We start from the raw sequence: 17468 nt of genomic DNA, 5'->3' as shown, positions 1-17468 counted from the left end.
TAGGGGAACACTTCTGAAAACGATTGAGCACCAGGGGCCGAAAGAGAGAGACGTGAAAAGTATTTGAAAGCTTCATTTGAGGGGGAAGTTCCAATTTATAAGTAACTGGACTGATTATCTTAATGATACGATATGGGCCGATAAAACGCGGAGCAAATTTCATGGACGGGACTCTTAAGTGGATATTTTTGGAAGATTACCAGACCCTGTCCCCGACTCTCAACAGGGGAACCGCCAAACGTTTCCTGTCTGCAAATTTTTTGTAATTCCTAGAAGATTGCTTTAGGGATAAGTGAATTTTATTCCATAGAACTGAGAAGGATTGAATCTCTTGATTCACAGCTGGAACATCTATAGATGGAAGCTTCTGGAAATCTGGAACTCGTGGATGTCTACCAAAAACCGTAAAAAAGGGAGTGGATTTAGAGGAAGAATGAAATTTAAAGTTATGAGAAAACTCTGTCCATGGCAGGAGGTCCACCCAATCATCCTGGGAAGAAGACACAAAGAGCCTAATGAAGGTCTCCAGCTCTTGATTGACCCTTTCCGTTTGGCCATTCGACTGTGGGTGGTAGGCTGAGGAAAAGTTCAGTTTGATTCCACAGGTACTACACAGGGCTCTCCAGAATTTGGCTGTAAATTGAACACCTCGATCAGAGACTATTTCCCTGGGGAGACCGTGTAATCTGAAGATGTCTCGAATAAAAAATTTTGCCAATTGAGGAGCAGAAGGAAGGCCAACGAGCGGGATAAAATGTGCCATTTTAGAAAAGCGATCCACGACCACCCATACCGTGTTATGTCCCTTGCACCGAGGTAATTCGGAAATAAAATCCATTGAGATGTGGGTCCAAGGAGCAGTTGGGATAGACAAGGGACGAAGAGGACCAACCATCTGTCTACGCGGAGTTTTATGTTGGGCGCATTTGATACAGGAGCGGACAAACTCCGTGACATCCTTCTTCATGGTCGGCCACCAGTACGATCGAAGTAAGAACTGGTAGGTCTTGGTGATTCCAGTGTGACCTGCGAACAAGGATGCATGAGCCCAAACCAGCAATTTTTTACGTAACTTAGGAGGTACAAAAATTTTCCCAGGTGGCAAGGACACTACTTGAGTAGGAGCAAATACAATTGGGTCAAAAATGGAACGAACTTGAGAACACTCCTCCTCCTCCAAATTAGTCATGAAGGAGCGAGATAATGCATCGGCCTTCTTGTTCAACACACCGGGATGAAACTGGAGTTTTAAATCAAACCTAGAAAATAAAAGTGACCATCGCGCCTGCCTGGCATTTAACCGGTGTGCAGTTTGTAGATAGATCAGATTCTTATGGTCTGTAATAATTGTGACAGGAAATTTGGCCCCTTCCAGAAGATACCGCCTTTCCTCTAAGGCTAGGCGCATGGCTAGAAGTTCTTGGTCGCCAATAATATAATTTCTCTCGGCAGGGGAAAATTTACGGGAGAAAAATCCACAAGGATGCATCTTCCCATCTTCAGCAGACTGAGATAATACCGCGCCTACTCCAACGGAGGATGCGTCCACCTCCACAATGAATGGTTTGTCTATTTGAGGCTGACAGAGAATGGGAGCTCGAGAAAAGGCACCTTTTAGGTTTTGAAAGGCTTGTACTGCTGGAACAGACCATTTGAAGGATTGGCTCCTTTCCTTGTGAGGGAGGTAAAGGGTGCTACCAGTGTAGAAAAGTGTGGAATAAACCTCCTGTAATAGTTTGCGAATCCTAGAAAACGCTGAGTACCTTTTTAATGACGTAGGCAGGGGCCATTCAGAGATTGCCTTTAGTTTATCAGGATCCATCTGGAGAGTCCCCCCGGAGATAATATGGCCTAAAAAAGGTACTGAAGTTTGGTGAAACATACATTTGGAAAGTTTCCCGAAGAGGTGATGAGTGCGAAGGCGGAACGATACCTCCCGTACTTGAAGACGATGACTCTGTAAATCTCTGGAAAAGATTAAAATATCATCGAGATAAATCACAACAAATTTATGAAGAATATCCCGGAAGACCTCGTTGACGTAACCTTGAAAAATAGCTGGTGCATTACAAAGACCGAAGGGCATTACGAGGTACTCAAAGTGTCCGTCTCTGGTATTGAACGCGGTCTTCCACTCGTCCCCGGTCTTAATTCGAATCAGATTATACGCACCACGTAGATCCAGCTTCGTGAAAACCTGAGCCCCTTGAACCTTGTCAAATAGTTCTGAAATTAAAGGTAGCGGGTACCGATTTTTTATGGTGATTTGATTCAACCCTCGATAATCTATACAGGGCCGGAGTCCACCATCCTTCTTCCCTACAAAAAAGAAACCTGCCCCTGCAGGAGAAGAAGAAGGCCGAATGAATCCTTTAGCAAGGTTTTCCTTAATGTATTCCTCCATGGCCGCGGTCTCAGGTATGGACAAAGGGTAAACACGGCCACGTGGAGGACTTTTCCCAGGAAGCAAATCAATGGCACAATCCCAAGGTCGATGCGGAGGCAGTTTATCTGCGGCTTGTTCACAAAATACGTCAGCGAAGTCTTGATAAGCCTCGGGCAAGCCCGGCTGGGGGGGGTGTTTAGAGGACTCTGGTCGAAGGAACTTCTTAGCCGAGTTGGCAATCATCGCTTGGTTACATACTGGAACGACCTTGGTCAAACAATCTTGGAAACACTGTGAACCCCAGGATAGGATTTGCATAGCATCCCAGTTGAACACAGGATTGTGTTTTCTCAACCAGGGCAGCCCTAATACCAGCTCATAGGAGGATTCGGGTAACACAAAAAATTCCAGCATTTCATGATGTAGGCACCCAATTTGGACAGACACCGGATGAGAGAGTGAAGAAATGGGTAACCCCACCAGAGTTTTACCATCTAGACCAGACATTAACAATTTATTAGGTAGGTAAACGACTCTAATACCCAAGGTGTGAATCAGTCTCTCTGCAATAAAATTACCAGCAGCACCAGAATCAATTAAAGCGTGAACCTTTCTTGTCCTGGACTTATGGGAAAGCGACACTACTAAAAGACTTTTGGATAATTGGGATGGCTTGAGAATAACCCCCAACTGAATGCTCCCTACTTCAGTCAGGGTTTCGCATTTCCCGCAAGTAAAGGACAATTCCTCAGAATGTGGTTAGGTGCAGCGCAATAGATACACAATTTATTTTGGAAGCGTCTATTGCGCTCTGCCGGGGTGAGTTTGGCTCTGTTGACCTGCATTGGTTCGTCTTCACTAGCTAGGGTGGGTATAGGCGGACTAACAGCTGAAGAGCGGACTGGTAGACGTTCACCTCTCCCCCTACTAGCCCATCTTTCCCGATGGCGAAGGTCAATTTTGATACAGAGAGAGATAACGTCAGCGAAGGATTCTGGCAAATCTCTGGAGGCAAGCTCATCCTTCATCCTCTCAGAGAGTCCATGAAGGAAGGACGCTTTAAGAGCTTCCTCGTTCCATTTTAATTCAGATGCCAGGGTCTGAAATTGGACTACATACTGCCCCACGGACCGTGTGCCCTGTCGCACTCGGTACCTTGGGATCCTGCAGCCTCCATTGGGCCTGAACAAACTGTCACGTCTGAAACTGGAGAAGAGGACGTGGTGGGCCTCAGTTGGGGAAAGAAACGGAGACGAGGGGCCTGGATGTACGTTCTCCTCATCCACAGGTCTTGAGTGTTGGCGAGACCTGGGCAAAGGTGCGGAGTCTAACCCACAGGATGGTGTTCGCCAGTGACCCCCCCAATTGGGATATGGGCTTAGCTGCACCCCGTGAGCAGGTCGCGGTCCTTTGACCAGGTACCCAAGCCCTGCAGGGATAGAGACACTACACCCGTGGCCCAGCGAGGATATGCCTGTTAGGCACAACACAGTCCCTGAAAATACTGTATAGACAACAACTTGACACGAGGATCAAAAACGTCAATAAGGCTTTCAAAGTGGGAAGCGACTCACGGTTACTTGAGACGTCACCAGAGATAGAAGGCACACGGGTAGAGGTGGTAAATGTTGTAGCACGGATGTCCACGGGAGACGTGAGGCACACAGGTGGGGATGATCACACTGCTGCACGGGTATTCACCAGAGACGTAAAGGCACACAGGTAAAGGTAGTAACACTGCTGCACGGGTATTCACCAGAGATGTTAAGGCACACAGGTAAAGGTAGTAACACTGCTGCACGGGTATTCACCAGAGATGTTAAGGCACACAGGTAAAGGTGGTATCACTGCTGCTGTACGGATGAATAGGAACCTGGACCGGGAACTCACTAAGGCACGCTAGGAGACAACCGTTGTTCAGGCAATTTCCCATAACCTGTGGGACAGTTTTATACCCAGGGGAACCCTTAGACAGGTGCACAGCATCAGCTGGAAACGAGCCAATCAGGAGGAAGGATCCAGTCACATGGGCCGACTGTCATGGCGTCGCCCATGTCCGGATTTGAGATGCCGGACACCAGCCCTCCAGGAAGCCACAGCAAGCGGGGAGAATCCTCAGCTTCTCCCCCGCCGTCGTGCAGGCCGACCGACCACCCAGGAAGAAAGGGGAAACCGGCGTTGCGGTAAGCGGGCGCCGATCCCCGGCTGAGCCCTGACACAATGGAATAAACATGTTAAACTTGCAAAGAAAAATACATTAAGAGCATTCTACTTTTTTTTCTCTCATTCCCTGAGTTATATATTAATAATATAATAATGGGCCAAACAAACACAACAGTTGGCAGAGCTTGTAACAGGTATAAAAGCATTACAAGTACAACACACACAGATGGCAGATATACGTTGATAAGATCATGTCATAGAAACAGGTTTGGGTTTCACTGCCTTTGATTACGGCAGGACAAACAGTCATAATGAGCAGTGATCTGGCCGGCCAAGTAAGTCCACCACAGATGACAATTTGTGCCACATTGAAGGTCTGATTCAGGAGGACAGACGCATTTGAGTTAGTTAGTACACAAGATAGTTCATGAGCAACTGGGGTACAGGAAAAAGTGTTCACGCTGGGTACCAGAGCAACTCGGAGAAGTTCACAGGGTGGGATTGTCTCTCGTGTATTATTACAGGCTATGAAACGTGAGTGCATCACGTGACATCGGAGACTAAGCAAGTATCCAAGACATGGAACACGCAACGTCCCCACCTTCAAAGAAATACAAAATGTCAGCAAAGAAGGTCCTGGCCATATCGGATATGGGACAATACTTAAGAAGGCTATCATTGGCTAAAGAAGAGAGGTTTCTTTTGCCAATCACCATGCTCCGTTTGCACTTTGGAATCTACTTTGGACAACAGTAAAAGTTTCACATATATATTACACAAGAAGTGGCTTTTTGTCTTTATTTGTTATACATATATATATATATACAGTAAGTATATATATCTACATATATATATCTATAGTACATGTGTGTATATATATATATATATATATATATATATTTATTTATATATACACATTGAAGTGCCAAAAGGCATGGGATAAATGCCTAGTATCGTGTATGATCCCCTCTAGCCTGGCAAAGTGCAGCAACTTGATGTGGCATCAATTCCACAAGTGGACGGAAGACCTCTGGAGAGATGTTGACCCATGCCATCTGGATGGCTTCCCACAGCTGCCTGATATTTGTAGGTGCATTCTGCTGTTGCAGTATTCCATCATTGTTGGGGTACTTAAAGCCCACGAAGCAGGGCCGGCTCTAGGGGTGTTCGACCAGTGCGGTCGAACAGGGGCGCCACCCATAGAGGGCGCATCCCTCCCCAACATCCCGATTTCAGTGGGACAGTACTGTCCCACTGTTTCACCCGTGGGCCGAAGTGGCCCGCAGGTGGTCAAATCGGGAGGTTGGGGACCCCCACCACCGCAGCTGTGCAGCGGTGCCGGAACCCGGAGTCTGAATGGATGCTGCATCCATTCAGTGATGGGAGAGGGCTGGGGGAAGCCCAGCTAGTGAGGCTCCCCCCAGCCTGACGTTATGGCACGCCTCCAAATAATGTCAATTAGGGGGCATGTCCTATGATAATTAGACCATGCCCCCATTTTCAGCACTATAGAGAGCTATCACAGGGTGCTCCGACCCCTGGAGCCGGCCCTGCCATGAAGGGCTGTAAATGATCATCAAGCAATACAACGTAGTGGTTACCAATCAATGACATGTTCAGGTGGACCAGCCTATGCAACCCATACCACGTGAACATGGTCCGCGTGAACACGCCCCACACCATTATAAAACCACCACCAGTCTTTATGGTGACTTGTTGACAACTAGGGTCCATGGCCTGAAGGGGTCTGCGCCACACCTGAACCCTACCATCAGCCCAAAACAACTGGAACTGTGAGACCACGTTACATGTTGCCAGTCCTCCAGGGTCCAATTAGCAATGTCACAAGCCCAGGTGAGATGCACTGTTCGGTGTTGTAGTGTTAATATGGGCACTCTGGTGGGTCTTCTTCTCTCATATCCCATGGAAGCTAAAGAATACTGCACTGACTTGCTGGACATGCGTCTGGTTCCTCCTGTAATGAATAAGGATGTGATGTCATTTGTCTATTACCACGGACAAGTCTGGTCAGTTGACGCTGGTCACTATCATAAAGCACCTGTGATCGGCCACTGCGCTGTCCACTGTGGGTGGTAATGCTTTCCATGATGTATTCCCGGTACACATAGATTTAGAAATGTTGGATGTCCACACAATTTTGGAAATGGAATGTCCCATCAGTTGGGCACCCTCTATCATAATGCACGTCGCCTCGCCATGAGCAGCTACAGCCCTGGTTGTCAAATATATATATATATATATATATATATATATATATATATATATATCTCTATATAGGAAGTTGAGAGGCAGGCCTGAATACATATATATTGTTGAGTGTATGAAACTGTAGCTGACAGCTGGAACACTTTGAGTAGACAATGCAGGTCATATTGTGTAATTGTGGTTTTTACTTGCATTCATATTGTTGTTCCTAAATTGTTTTTTCTCTGTGAACCTCTAGAGAGCTGCTCAGTGAATAATGGTGGCTGTGATAGTCGTTGTCATGATGCATTAACAGGTGTGCACTGCAGCTGTCCTATGGGCTTCATGCTACAATCGGATAGGAAGACCTGCAAAGGTAAATATAACCAAGATCTGCTAATTCACAATTTTGTTATCCTTAGGTACAATATAGTACATATATGTGGTTGCACTAGAGAAAAGTCTATGAAGTGGTTATATGATCACTGTGTATTAAAATATTATTGGCCTATATAAAAAATTCTTTAACAATGTGTCGAAGGGGGATACGTTCAGTATCCTGGTGCAGGGGATGTCGGCGCTTAGAATACCGGCGCTGGAATCCCGACACCTGTCAGAATCCCGGCGCTGTCATCCCAAAGGTAGCGGGGTTAGGGATAGGCACGAGGGGGAGGGTTAGGGTTAGGCACTAAGGGGGGATGATTAGGTTTAGGCACCAGGAAGGGAGGGTTAGAGTTTGCGGTAGGGAGAGGGGGACGGTTAGGATACTGACCAACAAGTGTCAGTATCCTAACCCTGTCGGGCATCCCGTACCTATCCCGTCCCAGGTAAGGTCTCTGCAGAGAAGACGATGTAAACCTTGAGATTGAAAGAAAAAGATTTAAACCCATTCTCTTTCATTGACATATCTGATATGTCCGCACACTACATCTACATCTAGATAAACAAAAACATAATGGCTATGAATTAGTTCTCAGCTCTGAGTCATTAATTGGCAGTCTTATTGTTATCATGTGCTTATTTTGTGTGCTACATAATAGTTGTTAGAATAAAAGTCTGCACAGGAAGTTACAGGGCCCTGGTGTGGCTATGTGGGCCTACGCTTTGTGCCCATGCAGATTTCGGCAAAAGCACACACAGCACAAGGTTGTGAGATTGCACAGAAAAATAGCTGCCTTTGCCCGCAATCCAGCTATGATGCTGTTGACCCCAATGACTCATTCACCCCCCTTAACGGACATACTGTATGTCGCTCAGTACAGACTCAGGCAGGTTATATTCTATATACACCCACTGACCTCATGAAAATAAAACAAGAAAAAAAAGGGTATCGTATAGTGGCGCACTAAAAATTTCCAACAATAATATTCAAACTTAAATGTTTCTGTGTCTGCATTGTGTGCACTTTTATGCAGAGCTGGCCACATCTATGCAACCACACTGACCCTATCCATCCGCTTGTGAAAGTAGTCATCAATACACATAAACGCACATTTACACCAGCCTTTAGTGCAGGGCGAGATGTGGCCACGACTGCAGCTGCCGTTGCCGACGTTTCTACACTGCTGCAGCTGTAACTCACTCCTAATTAAATTGACCCCAAAATATTTGATAACACAGACACACACACACACACACACACACACACACACACATATATATATATATATATATATATATATATATATATATATATATTAGGGGTGTGCACCGGCCACTTTTCGTGTTTTGTGTTTGGATCTGGATCTTTCTTCGTGTTTTGGATCTGGATTGGTTTTGCCAAAACCACCCTTCCGTGTTTTGGGTTCTGGGTTTTGTGTTTTGGATCTGTATTTTTTTTTAAAAAAGCATAAAAACAGCTAAAATCACAGAATTTGTGGGTTTTTCTGCTCCTATGCTATTATTAACCTCAATAACCTTAATTTCCACTCATTTCCAGTCTATTCTGAACACCTCACACCTCACAATAGTGTTTTTATGTCCAAAAGGTTGCACCGAGGTAGCTGGATGACTATGCTAAGAGATACGAGTGGGCGGCAAATACACGTGGCCCATCTAGGAGTGACACTGCAGTGGCAGACAGGATGACAGTTTGAAAAACTAGGCCCCAAACAGAACATAATGCAAAGAAAAAAAAGAGGTGCAAGATGGAATTGTCCTTGGGCCCTCCCACCCACCCTTATGTTGTATAAACAGGACATGTACACTTTAACAAACCAATCATTTCAGCGCCAGGGTCTGCCACACGACTGTGGCTGAAATGATTGGTTCGTTTGGGCCCCCACAAAACAAGCTGGCAATTAATCTGTCCCTGCACAAACTGGCTCTACAGAGGCAAGATGTCACCCTCATCCACCGATTCCTCACCCTCTTCAGTGTTGTGTAGTACATCCTCATCCTCACAGAGTATTAACTCGTCCCCACTGGATTCCACCACCACAGGTCCCTCTGTACGTTCTGGAGGGTGGTCTCCCTGTAAGAGTTGATAATTCATTTTTATGAACATCATCTTCTCCACATTTTGTGGAAGCAACCTCCTACGCCTTTCGCTGACAAGGTTCCCGGCTGCACTAAACACTCTTTCGGAGTACACACTGGAGGGGGGGCAACTCAGGTAAAATAGAGCCAGTTTGTACAGGGGCCTCCAAATTGCCTCTTTTTCCTGCCAGTACAGGTATGGACTGTCTGACATGCCTACTTGGATGCTGTCACCAATGTAATCCTCCACCATTCTGTCAATGGTGACAGTATCATATGTAGTGACAGTAGACATGTCAGAAATTGTTGCCAGGTCCTTCAGTCCGGACCAGATGTCCAAATTTGGTCCTGCCTGCCCTGCATCACCGCCAGCGGGTTGCTTAGGATACCTAAGTTTTTTCCTGGCAGCCCCAGTTGCGGGAGAAAATGAAGAAGGAGCTGTTGACGTGTCACGTTCCACTTCAGCTGACAGTGTGTTCACCAGCAGGTCTTTGCACCTCTGCAGGCTTGTGTCGGCCGGAAAGAGAGACACCACATAGGCTTTAAACCTAGGATCGAGCACGGTGGCCAAAATGTAGTGGTCTGATTTCAACAGATTGACCACCCTGGAATCCTGGCAAAGCGAATGAAGGGCTTCATCCACAAGTCCCACATGCCGAGCGGAATCGCTCCGTCTTAGCTCCTCCTTCACTTTCTCCAGCTGCTTCTGCAAAAGCCTGATGAGGGGAATGACCTGACTCAAGCTGGCAGTGTCTGAACTGACTTCACGTGTGGCAAGTTCGAAGGGCTGGAGAACCTTGCACAACACGGAAATCATTCTCCACTGTGCTTGAGTCAGGTGCATACCCCCTCCTTTGCCTATGTCATAGGTGGATGTATAGGCTTGCATGGCCTTTTGCTGCTCCTCCATCCTCTGAAACATATAGAGGGTTGAGTTCCACCGCGTCACAACCTCTTGCTTCAGGTGATGGCGGGGCAGGTTCAAGAGTGTTTGCTGGTGCTCCAGTCTTCGGCACGCAGTCGCTGTATGGCGAAAGTGGCCAGAAATTTTTTGGGCCACCCAAAGCGTCTCCTGCACGCCCCTGTCGCTTTTCAGAAAATTCTGCACCACCAAGTTTATTGTGTGAGCAAAACATGGGACGTGCTGGAATTTGCCCAGATGTAATGCCCGCACAATATTGGTGGCATTGTCAGATATCACAAATCCCCAGGAGAGTCTAAGTGGGGTAAGCCACTGGGCAATGATTTCCCTCAGTTTCTCTAAGAGGCTGTCGGCGGTGTGCCTCTTACTGAAACCGGTGATACACAGCGTAGCCTGCCTTGGAACGAGCTGGCGTTTCTGAGATGCTGCTACTGGTGACGCTGCTGCTGTTGCTGCGTAAGGTGATACATCTACCCAGTGGGCTGTCACAGTCATATAGTCCTTAGTCTGCTCTGTTCCACTTGTCCACATGTCCGTGGTTAAGTGGACATTGGGTACAACGGCATTTTTCAGGATACTGAGGACATTTTTTCTGACGTTTCTGTACAGTCTCGGTATCGCCTGCCTAGTGAAGTGGAACCTAGATGGGATTTGGAACCGGGGACACACTACCTCCATCAATTGTCTAAATCCTGTCTAACACCAACATAGCAGTCAAGGCCTCAGTTATACGTTTTGCTTCAGGATGACTGCTGTCGTACTTCATCCTCCTCGTTAGGGACTGTTGGGGGGTCAATTGTTTAGTAAAAGTAGTGGTGTTCCTACTTCCTCTCTGGGATGATGAATGACTCCCAGCAGCAGCAACAGCAGCAGCGGCATCAGGAGGCGTAGCAATGCAGGATCCTCCGGAGGAATCCCTGATAGGAGAGTCAGTCATGCCAGTGACATGGCCTGCAGGGCTACTTCCGATCCTGACTAAGGAGGAAATTGACGAGGAGGGAGTTGATGGTGTGGTTTGCAGGCGCTTGGATACAACAGGACAACGGGATTTAGGTGTCCCTGGACTGCTTACGGTCTTAGCCAAAGTTTCGGAACTTGACAGTAACTTTTTATGAACGCGCTGCAGGTGCCGTATAAGGGAGGATGTTCCTAGGTGGTTAACGTCCCTACCCCTACTTATTTCACCTTTACATATAGTACATATGGCAAGACAGTTGTTGTCCGGATTTGGATAGAAATATTGCCAGACCAAAGAGGTGGAATGTTTGGTCTTCTGCCCAGGCATGACCGTGATGGGCTTTTTCATCCCACAGACAACAACTGTCTACCCCGGAGCCTGATTTAAACAAACCACATCACCATCAGAATCCTCCTCGCCAACTTCCTCCTCAGCGCCAGCTACACCAGTATCCTCATCCTGTTGTACTTCAACAGTGACATCTTCAATTTGCATATCAGCAAGTGGACTGTGGGTGCTCCTTTCAGCATTTGCAGGGGGCGTGCAAATGGTGGAAAGAGCCACCTCTTCCCGTCCAGTGCTGGGTAGGTCAGGCATCGCAACCGCCACCACACTTGGACTCTCCTTGGGGATTTGTGATATCTTCTTAGAACGCACAGTTCTTTGCTGTGCTTTGCCAGCTTAACTCGTTTGATTTTTTTTGCGGGAGGAGGGCTTCCATCGTCATGTGAAGCTGAACCACTATTCATGAACATACTAGTCATACTAGTATGACACACACTACTAGTCATAGGGAAAGACCTTAGCCGTTCCTTGCCACTCCGTGTCATAAATGGCATATTGGTAAGTTTATGTTTCTCTTCAGATGATTTAAATGTTTTTTTTAAGGTCATTTTCCTGAACTTTGTCATTTGGGATTGTATGTGCCCTCTACTATGACATAGGCGCATGCTTGGCACTACTTTGTTGATGCACGTGCGGCTACTGCGCACACAATTCACAAACACAGAAAATATTTTTTTATTTGGTTTGGAGTGTACTTTGGGGGTTACAGCACCCTTTAACGGTCAAGCCAGCCGGCCCTTTACTTATGACACAGGCGCACGCTTGGCACTACTTTGTTGATGCACGTGCGGCTACTGCGCACACAATTCACAAACACAGGAAAAAATTTATTTGGTTTGGAGTGTACTTTGGGGGTTACAGCACCCTTTAACGGTCAAGCCAGCCGGCCCTTTACTTATGACACAGGCGCACGCTTGGCACCACTTTGTTGATGCACGTGCGGCTACTGCGCACACAATTCACAAACACAGAAAAAATTTATTTTTTTTAGCACTTGGGGGGAGCACCCCTGATGGACAGAGCACCCCCTGGACAACACTACAGCACCCCTTTAGGACTGGGACACTGCACAGGACTTTGGAGTGGACACAGCCCCTATGGACAACTGACTGCACAACACAGTCCAGCCAGCCCCTATGGACTTTGAAGTAGTGGACACAGCCCCTATGGACAACAGCAGCACAGCACAACACAGCCAGCCCCTATGGACTTTGAAGTAGTGGACACAGCCCCTATGAACAACAGCAGCACAGCGCAGCACAGCACAGCACAACACTACTCTGCACTACACTACACTACACAGCCCAGCCAGCCCTAACTCCCACCCTCCCTCTTCACTGTCCACAGCCGAGTGAGAAAATGGCGCCGACGCGGGTACCTCATATAGGATCCAAAACCCGCGAGACCCGGAAGGCGGGATGATGACGTTTTGCCTCGATTTCAGATCCGAGTCAGGCGGGAAAAGTCGAGCCTGACTCGTATCGGCCTCGGATCGGGGGGGCTCGGGGGGGTTCGGATTTCAGAAATCCGAACCCGCTCACCCCTAATATATATATATATATATATATATATGTGACACCAACCGTAGTTTTTCAGTATTTCGTGTAGGTTCCCTCAAACGCAACAAGTTCTTTCTTCCTAGGCAGAGAGGTGACAGTAACCTGACCCCAGAGTCACGGGGGTTAATAAATAAAATTCAGTTTTATTTGACTGGATCGCTTCCTAATGCTGGGCATACACGGCAAGATAAAATGCCTGTCAGACCGACAGACATTTTATCTGGCCGGCTGCCAGCCGCAGATGTCGCCGGCATACACTGTGAGATAAATCTCACAGTGTATAGCCCGACATCTGCGCTCCGCCCCCGGGGGAGGAGACATTTCCCTGTTCCTTCCGTAGGAAGGAACACAGGAAATGTCTGTCTGTCGGCCGCACTGGGCATACACTCCCCGATGTGGCCGACAGTTACCGGGTAAATATCGCATCGGACGGGCATGCTGGACAATCCAGCATGCCCGACCGTGCAATATTTAACCCTCGGTCGCCTCCCCCCACGCTACAATTATCGCGGCGATCCTCCAATATCGGGCGGATCATCCCGATAATTGCAGCGTGTATGGCCAGCATTAGTAATAAAACATGTTTGCTTTAAACATAGTTAGGCCAGCATCAATGTGATATGTTTATTAAACATTAAAACACACATTCTAGGTAATACCAAAACATGCACAACCAATGACAGGAAATATAATTTAATGTCTCAAAGCAGTAAAATACTTCTATACGTATTCTCAATATTACTATCTCCAAAAGCTTCCCCTACTGGCTCATACTACACGGCCCTAAGTAGGGGTTAGGACACTGCAATTTATATAAAGCAACAATTTACTTTTAAAGCTTTAAGGTTTCAGTTTGTCTACCCACAAATTCTAATTAGCCATTATGAGTTTCTCTATGTGCATGGCCATGCTACGATGGTGCACTTATTCGTTATTTGGATTTGATTGAATAGTAGCATCCTGTTAGCTCATTAGGTAGTAATTCAGTATTAGGTGACTGTAGTTGTCAGTGTATTCCTGGAGTTACTGGGCAGAGCTGTATATGCTGCATGTCTGAGTTCATAGCCTGTCAGCCATTATTGTCTGTCCTCAGTGCTGTCACAGATCTCCAGTACTTAGTTTATTAAGATTAAACAACTTTTCTCTCAGATGTTTGTGGTAAATGCCAGTGCTGCATATGTATGCCTCTGTCACCAGTGGCAGCCTGAATCTCTGTTACTATCTGTGAGGAGTGCAGGGCATCATTATCAGACCTGATCCTCCTAAATCTGTCAGGTACTGCTCCCACTCCTGGGAATCTCCATCCTCTGACTCCTCTGTCAGCTAAGTGCTCTCTAGGGGAGATGTATGAAGCGACGAAGCTGCATCAGCGCACATTATGTGCGCTGATAACGCTTCTCCCCCATGTATGATTGGGGGTCTGGGTGGTAAATGACAGGGGCACAGCGTCGATAGCCTGGGCTATGTATGAATGGTCAGTTAGCCTGACCATTCCGCCCGCTGTAGCTGTCGCTATCGACAGCTACAGCCTGGCAATGCCCTATCCCCACAGCAGGGACAGCGCTGTCGCAGCTGTAGGGACTGCCGCTTCAGGGCTGCACTCTCGCGATACTAGCAAGATTCCGTGCATGCTCAGTGGAGCCGGCCGGGACTGAGACACAGCGCATCAGCACTAGGCTGATGCACTGTGATCTCTAGCTGGGATCGCCGAAGGGGGAGTTATCACTCCCCCGCTCCGGCCTATGAGATGTCAATACATCTCATCCGTTAGTGCTTCCTGCTACGCCTCGGTAAAGAGGTGAAGCAGGAAGCATTATAGCGGCACGTTCAGGGCCGGATTAAGGCTTGTGGGGGCCCTGGGGCAACTAAGTTGTGGGGCTCCCACCAAACCACACGGAGCCTACCCTCCCTCCCCCGCCACATGGAGCCTACCCCCACCCTCCCTGATTACTTACCTTCTGGCTCTGTGTTGTGAATACAGCAGCACAGTCAGCGCTGTGTGGGCAGGGGCAAATACAGGATTTTCTGGGAGGGGGTTACATACATTATATATACCGTATATACTCGAGTATAAGTCGATCCGAATATAAGCTGAGGTACCTAATTTTACCACAAAAAACTGGGAAAACTTATTGACTCGAGTATAAACCTAGGGTGGGAAATGCAGCAGCTACTGTTAGTAATCCCTCCCCTGGTACTGCCCCCAGTAGTAATATTCCCCCTCTGGTAGTGCCCCCAGTAGTAATACCCCCCCTGGCAGTGCCCCCAGTAGTAATACCCCCCCTGGTAGTGCCCCCAGTAGAAATATCTCCCCCTGGTAGTGCTCCAAGTATTAATACCCCCCTGGTAGTGCCCCCAGTAGTAATCACCCCCCCTGGTACTGCCCCCAGTAGTAGCCCCCCCAGTAGAGAGAGATGTAATAAAAAAAAAACAACACTTACCTGAAACCCCGCTCCTGGTCCCGACGCTGCTAATGGCTCCTCCGGCCGCCTTGCATTATGGGAGAGACGTCATCATGACGACGTCTCTCCCATTACCCACTGTGGGAGCCGGAAGATGGCTCCCGCAGTAGGAGCAGCAGCAGCAGATGAGAGTCTGGCAGACTCTCATCGGCTGCTGCTTACAACAAACACACAGCTGCCGGCTCCGGCGGCTGTGTGTTTGGCAGTGTGTAGTGCTGACCGAACTCCGTCCGGTCAGCGCTACACACGACGTGCAGTCTGTGTCACAGTGACACAGTCTGCACCGTGGCCCGCGTGGTACGCTACTCAGCTGCGTACCATGCGGGCATGACTCGAGTATAAGCCGAGGGAGTGCTTTTTCAGCACAAAAAATGTGCTGAAAAACTCAGCTTATACGGTATATATATTTTTTGTATTATTTATTTTTTTAATTATGCACGTGTGTATTAAACACCCACACACACTCATATACATATATATAATATATGTAGCAAACATATATAATATATATAAAATACACACATATACAGTATACACACATACATACACACTAACACATATACAGTATACACACTAACACATATACACACACATATACAGTATACACACACATAAACACATACATATACAGTATACACATACATACACACTAACACATATACACACACATAAACACATATATATACACTCACATATACAGTATACACACTAACATATATACACACCTATACAGTATACACACACATACATACACACTAACACATATACACACATATACAGTATACACACAAATAAATACATACACACATATACAGTATACACACATAAACACACACATACACACATATGCAGTATACACACACATAAACACATACATACACACTAACATACACACAGCAGTATACACAAACACTAACACATATATACACATTAACACATACATACACATATATACACATTAACACATACATTACATACACATATATACACAATTAAACAGTACACATATACAGTATACACACACATAAACACATACATATACACACAGCAGTATACACACACTAACACATACATACACATATATACACAATAAAACAGTACATATATAAACTTACTTTTTATGCAGCTGCTGGCCACATCCTTAGGCTCCGCCCCCTTGCACTGTAATGCCGCGATTCGCGGGTCATTTGGGAGCGGGGCTTGTCGTTTTGGCTCCCCCCCGGACATGTTAGCAGGGGGAATTGGTCCGTCAGGGGGGTTTCTAGATTTTCAGAGACCACCCCTTGTGTGCTCTAGAGGTGGGGGCCCCTCTGTGTGTGGGTGCCCCTGGACGACTGCCCCTGTCACCTCCCCCCACCCCCTTAATCTGGCCCTCCACTTCCTCTCTCTCTCTCAGCCTTCAATCAGCAACCAGGGGCAGCTCTTGGGTGGATCTCTGAGGTAGCTCACTGACACAGCCCTTTCCAGATGCTGCACACAGCAACACAGTGGGAGACTTTCAGACATTCCCCAGTCATCTGGCTGCAGTCCTTGTCCAATTCTGTTTCACTGTGAGGGGGCAGCTCCTGTTTTAAAATCCTGCAGCTCATACCACTTGTCTCACCAAATTTCAGCAACAACCCATACAATCCACACATGAAACAAAAGCAATAGATGTCCATAAATTAAGTTATGTGTAATAATGTGAAATGACACAGGGAAAAAGTATTGAACACATGAAGAGAGGTGCAAAAAGGCATGGAAAGCCAAGACACCAGCTGAAATCTATCAGTAATTAGAAATCAATCCTGCCCCTTGTCAGTGCAAATTAATATAAGCTGGTTCAGTCCCAACTGATGGCCTATAAAAAGCATACTTGCCTACTTTTGAAAAAGCATTTTAGGGAGATTGTGAAAGCAGCACCTATGAGCACGTGTTACAGTGGGCGTGTACTGATAAATCTGAGAGGCGTGTCCTAAACCTGACTTACATCCAAATGTAAACCAGCCCA

General features: G+C 46.9%; 1 protein-coding gene across 4 annotated transcripts in view; it reads left to right on the top strand.

The window, feature by feature from the left end:
* SCUBE3 (signal peptide, CUB domain and EGF like domain containing 3) overlaps positions 1–17468 on the top strand; it is a 248586-nt gene that overhangs the window by 143686 nt on the left and 87432 nt on the right. For all 4 annotated transcript variants that reach the window (XM_088461160.1, XM_088461161.1, XM_088461162.1 and 1 more), the window contains one exon: positions 7014–7130. In XM_088461160.1, the coding sequence (XP_088317286.1) occupies positions 7014–7130 (117 nt within the window). The remainder of the gene's footprint in view (positions 1–7013; positions 7131–17468) is intronic.

The sequence above is a fragment of the Taudactylus pleione genome, unplaced genomic scaffold (assembly GCF_031769625.1).
Source record: "Taudactylus pleione unplaced genomic scaffold, aTauple2 ptg001021l, whole genome shotgun sequence".
In the NCBI taxonomy this organism is placed as follows: Eukaryota; Metazoa; Chordata; class Amphibia; order Anura; family Myobatrachidae; genus Taudactylus; species Taudactylus pleione.
The sequence above is the reverse complement of the archived record's forward strand: the minus strand, read 5'-3'. Positions and strand labels throughout refer to the sequence as shown.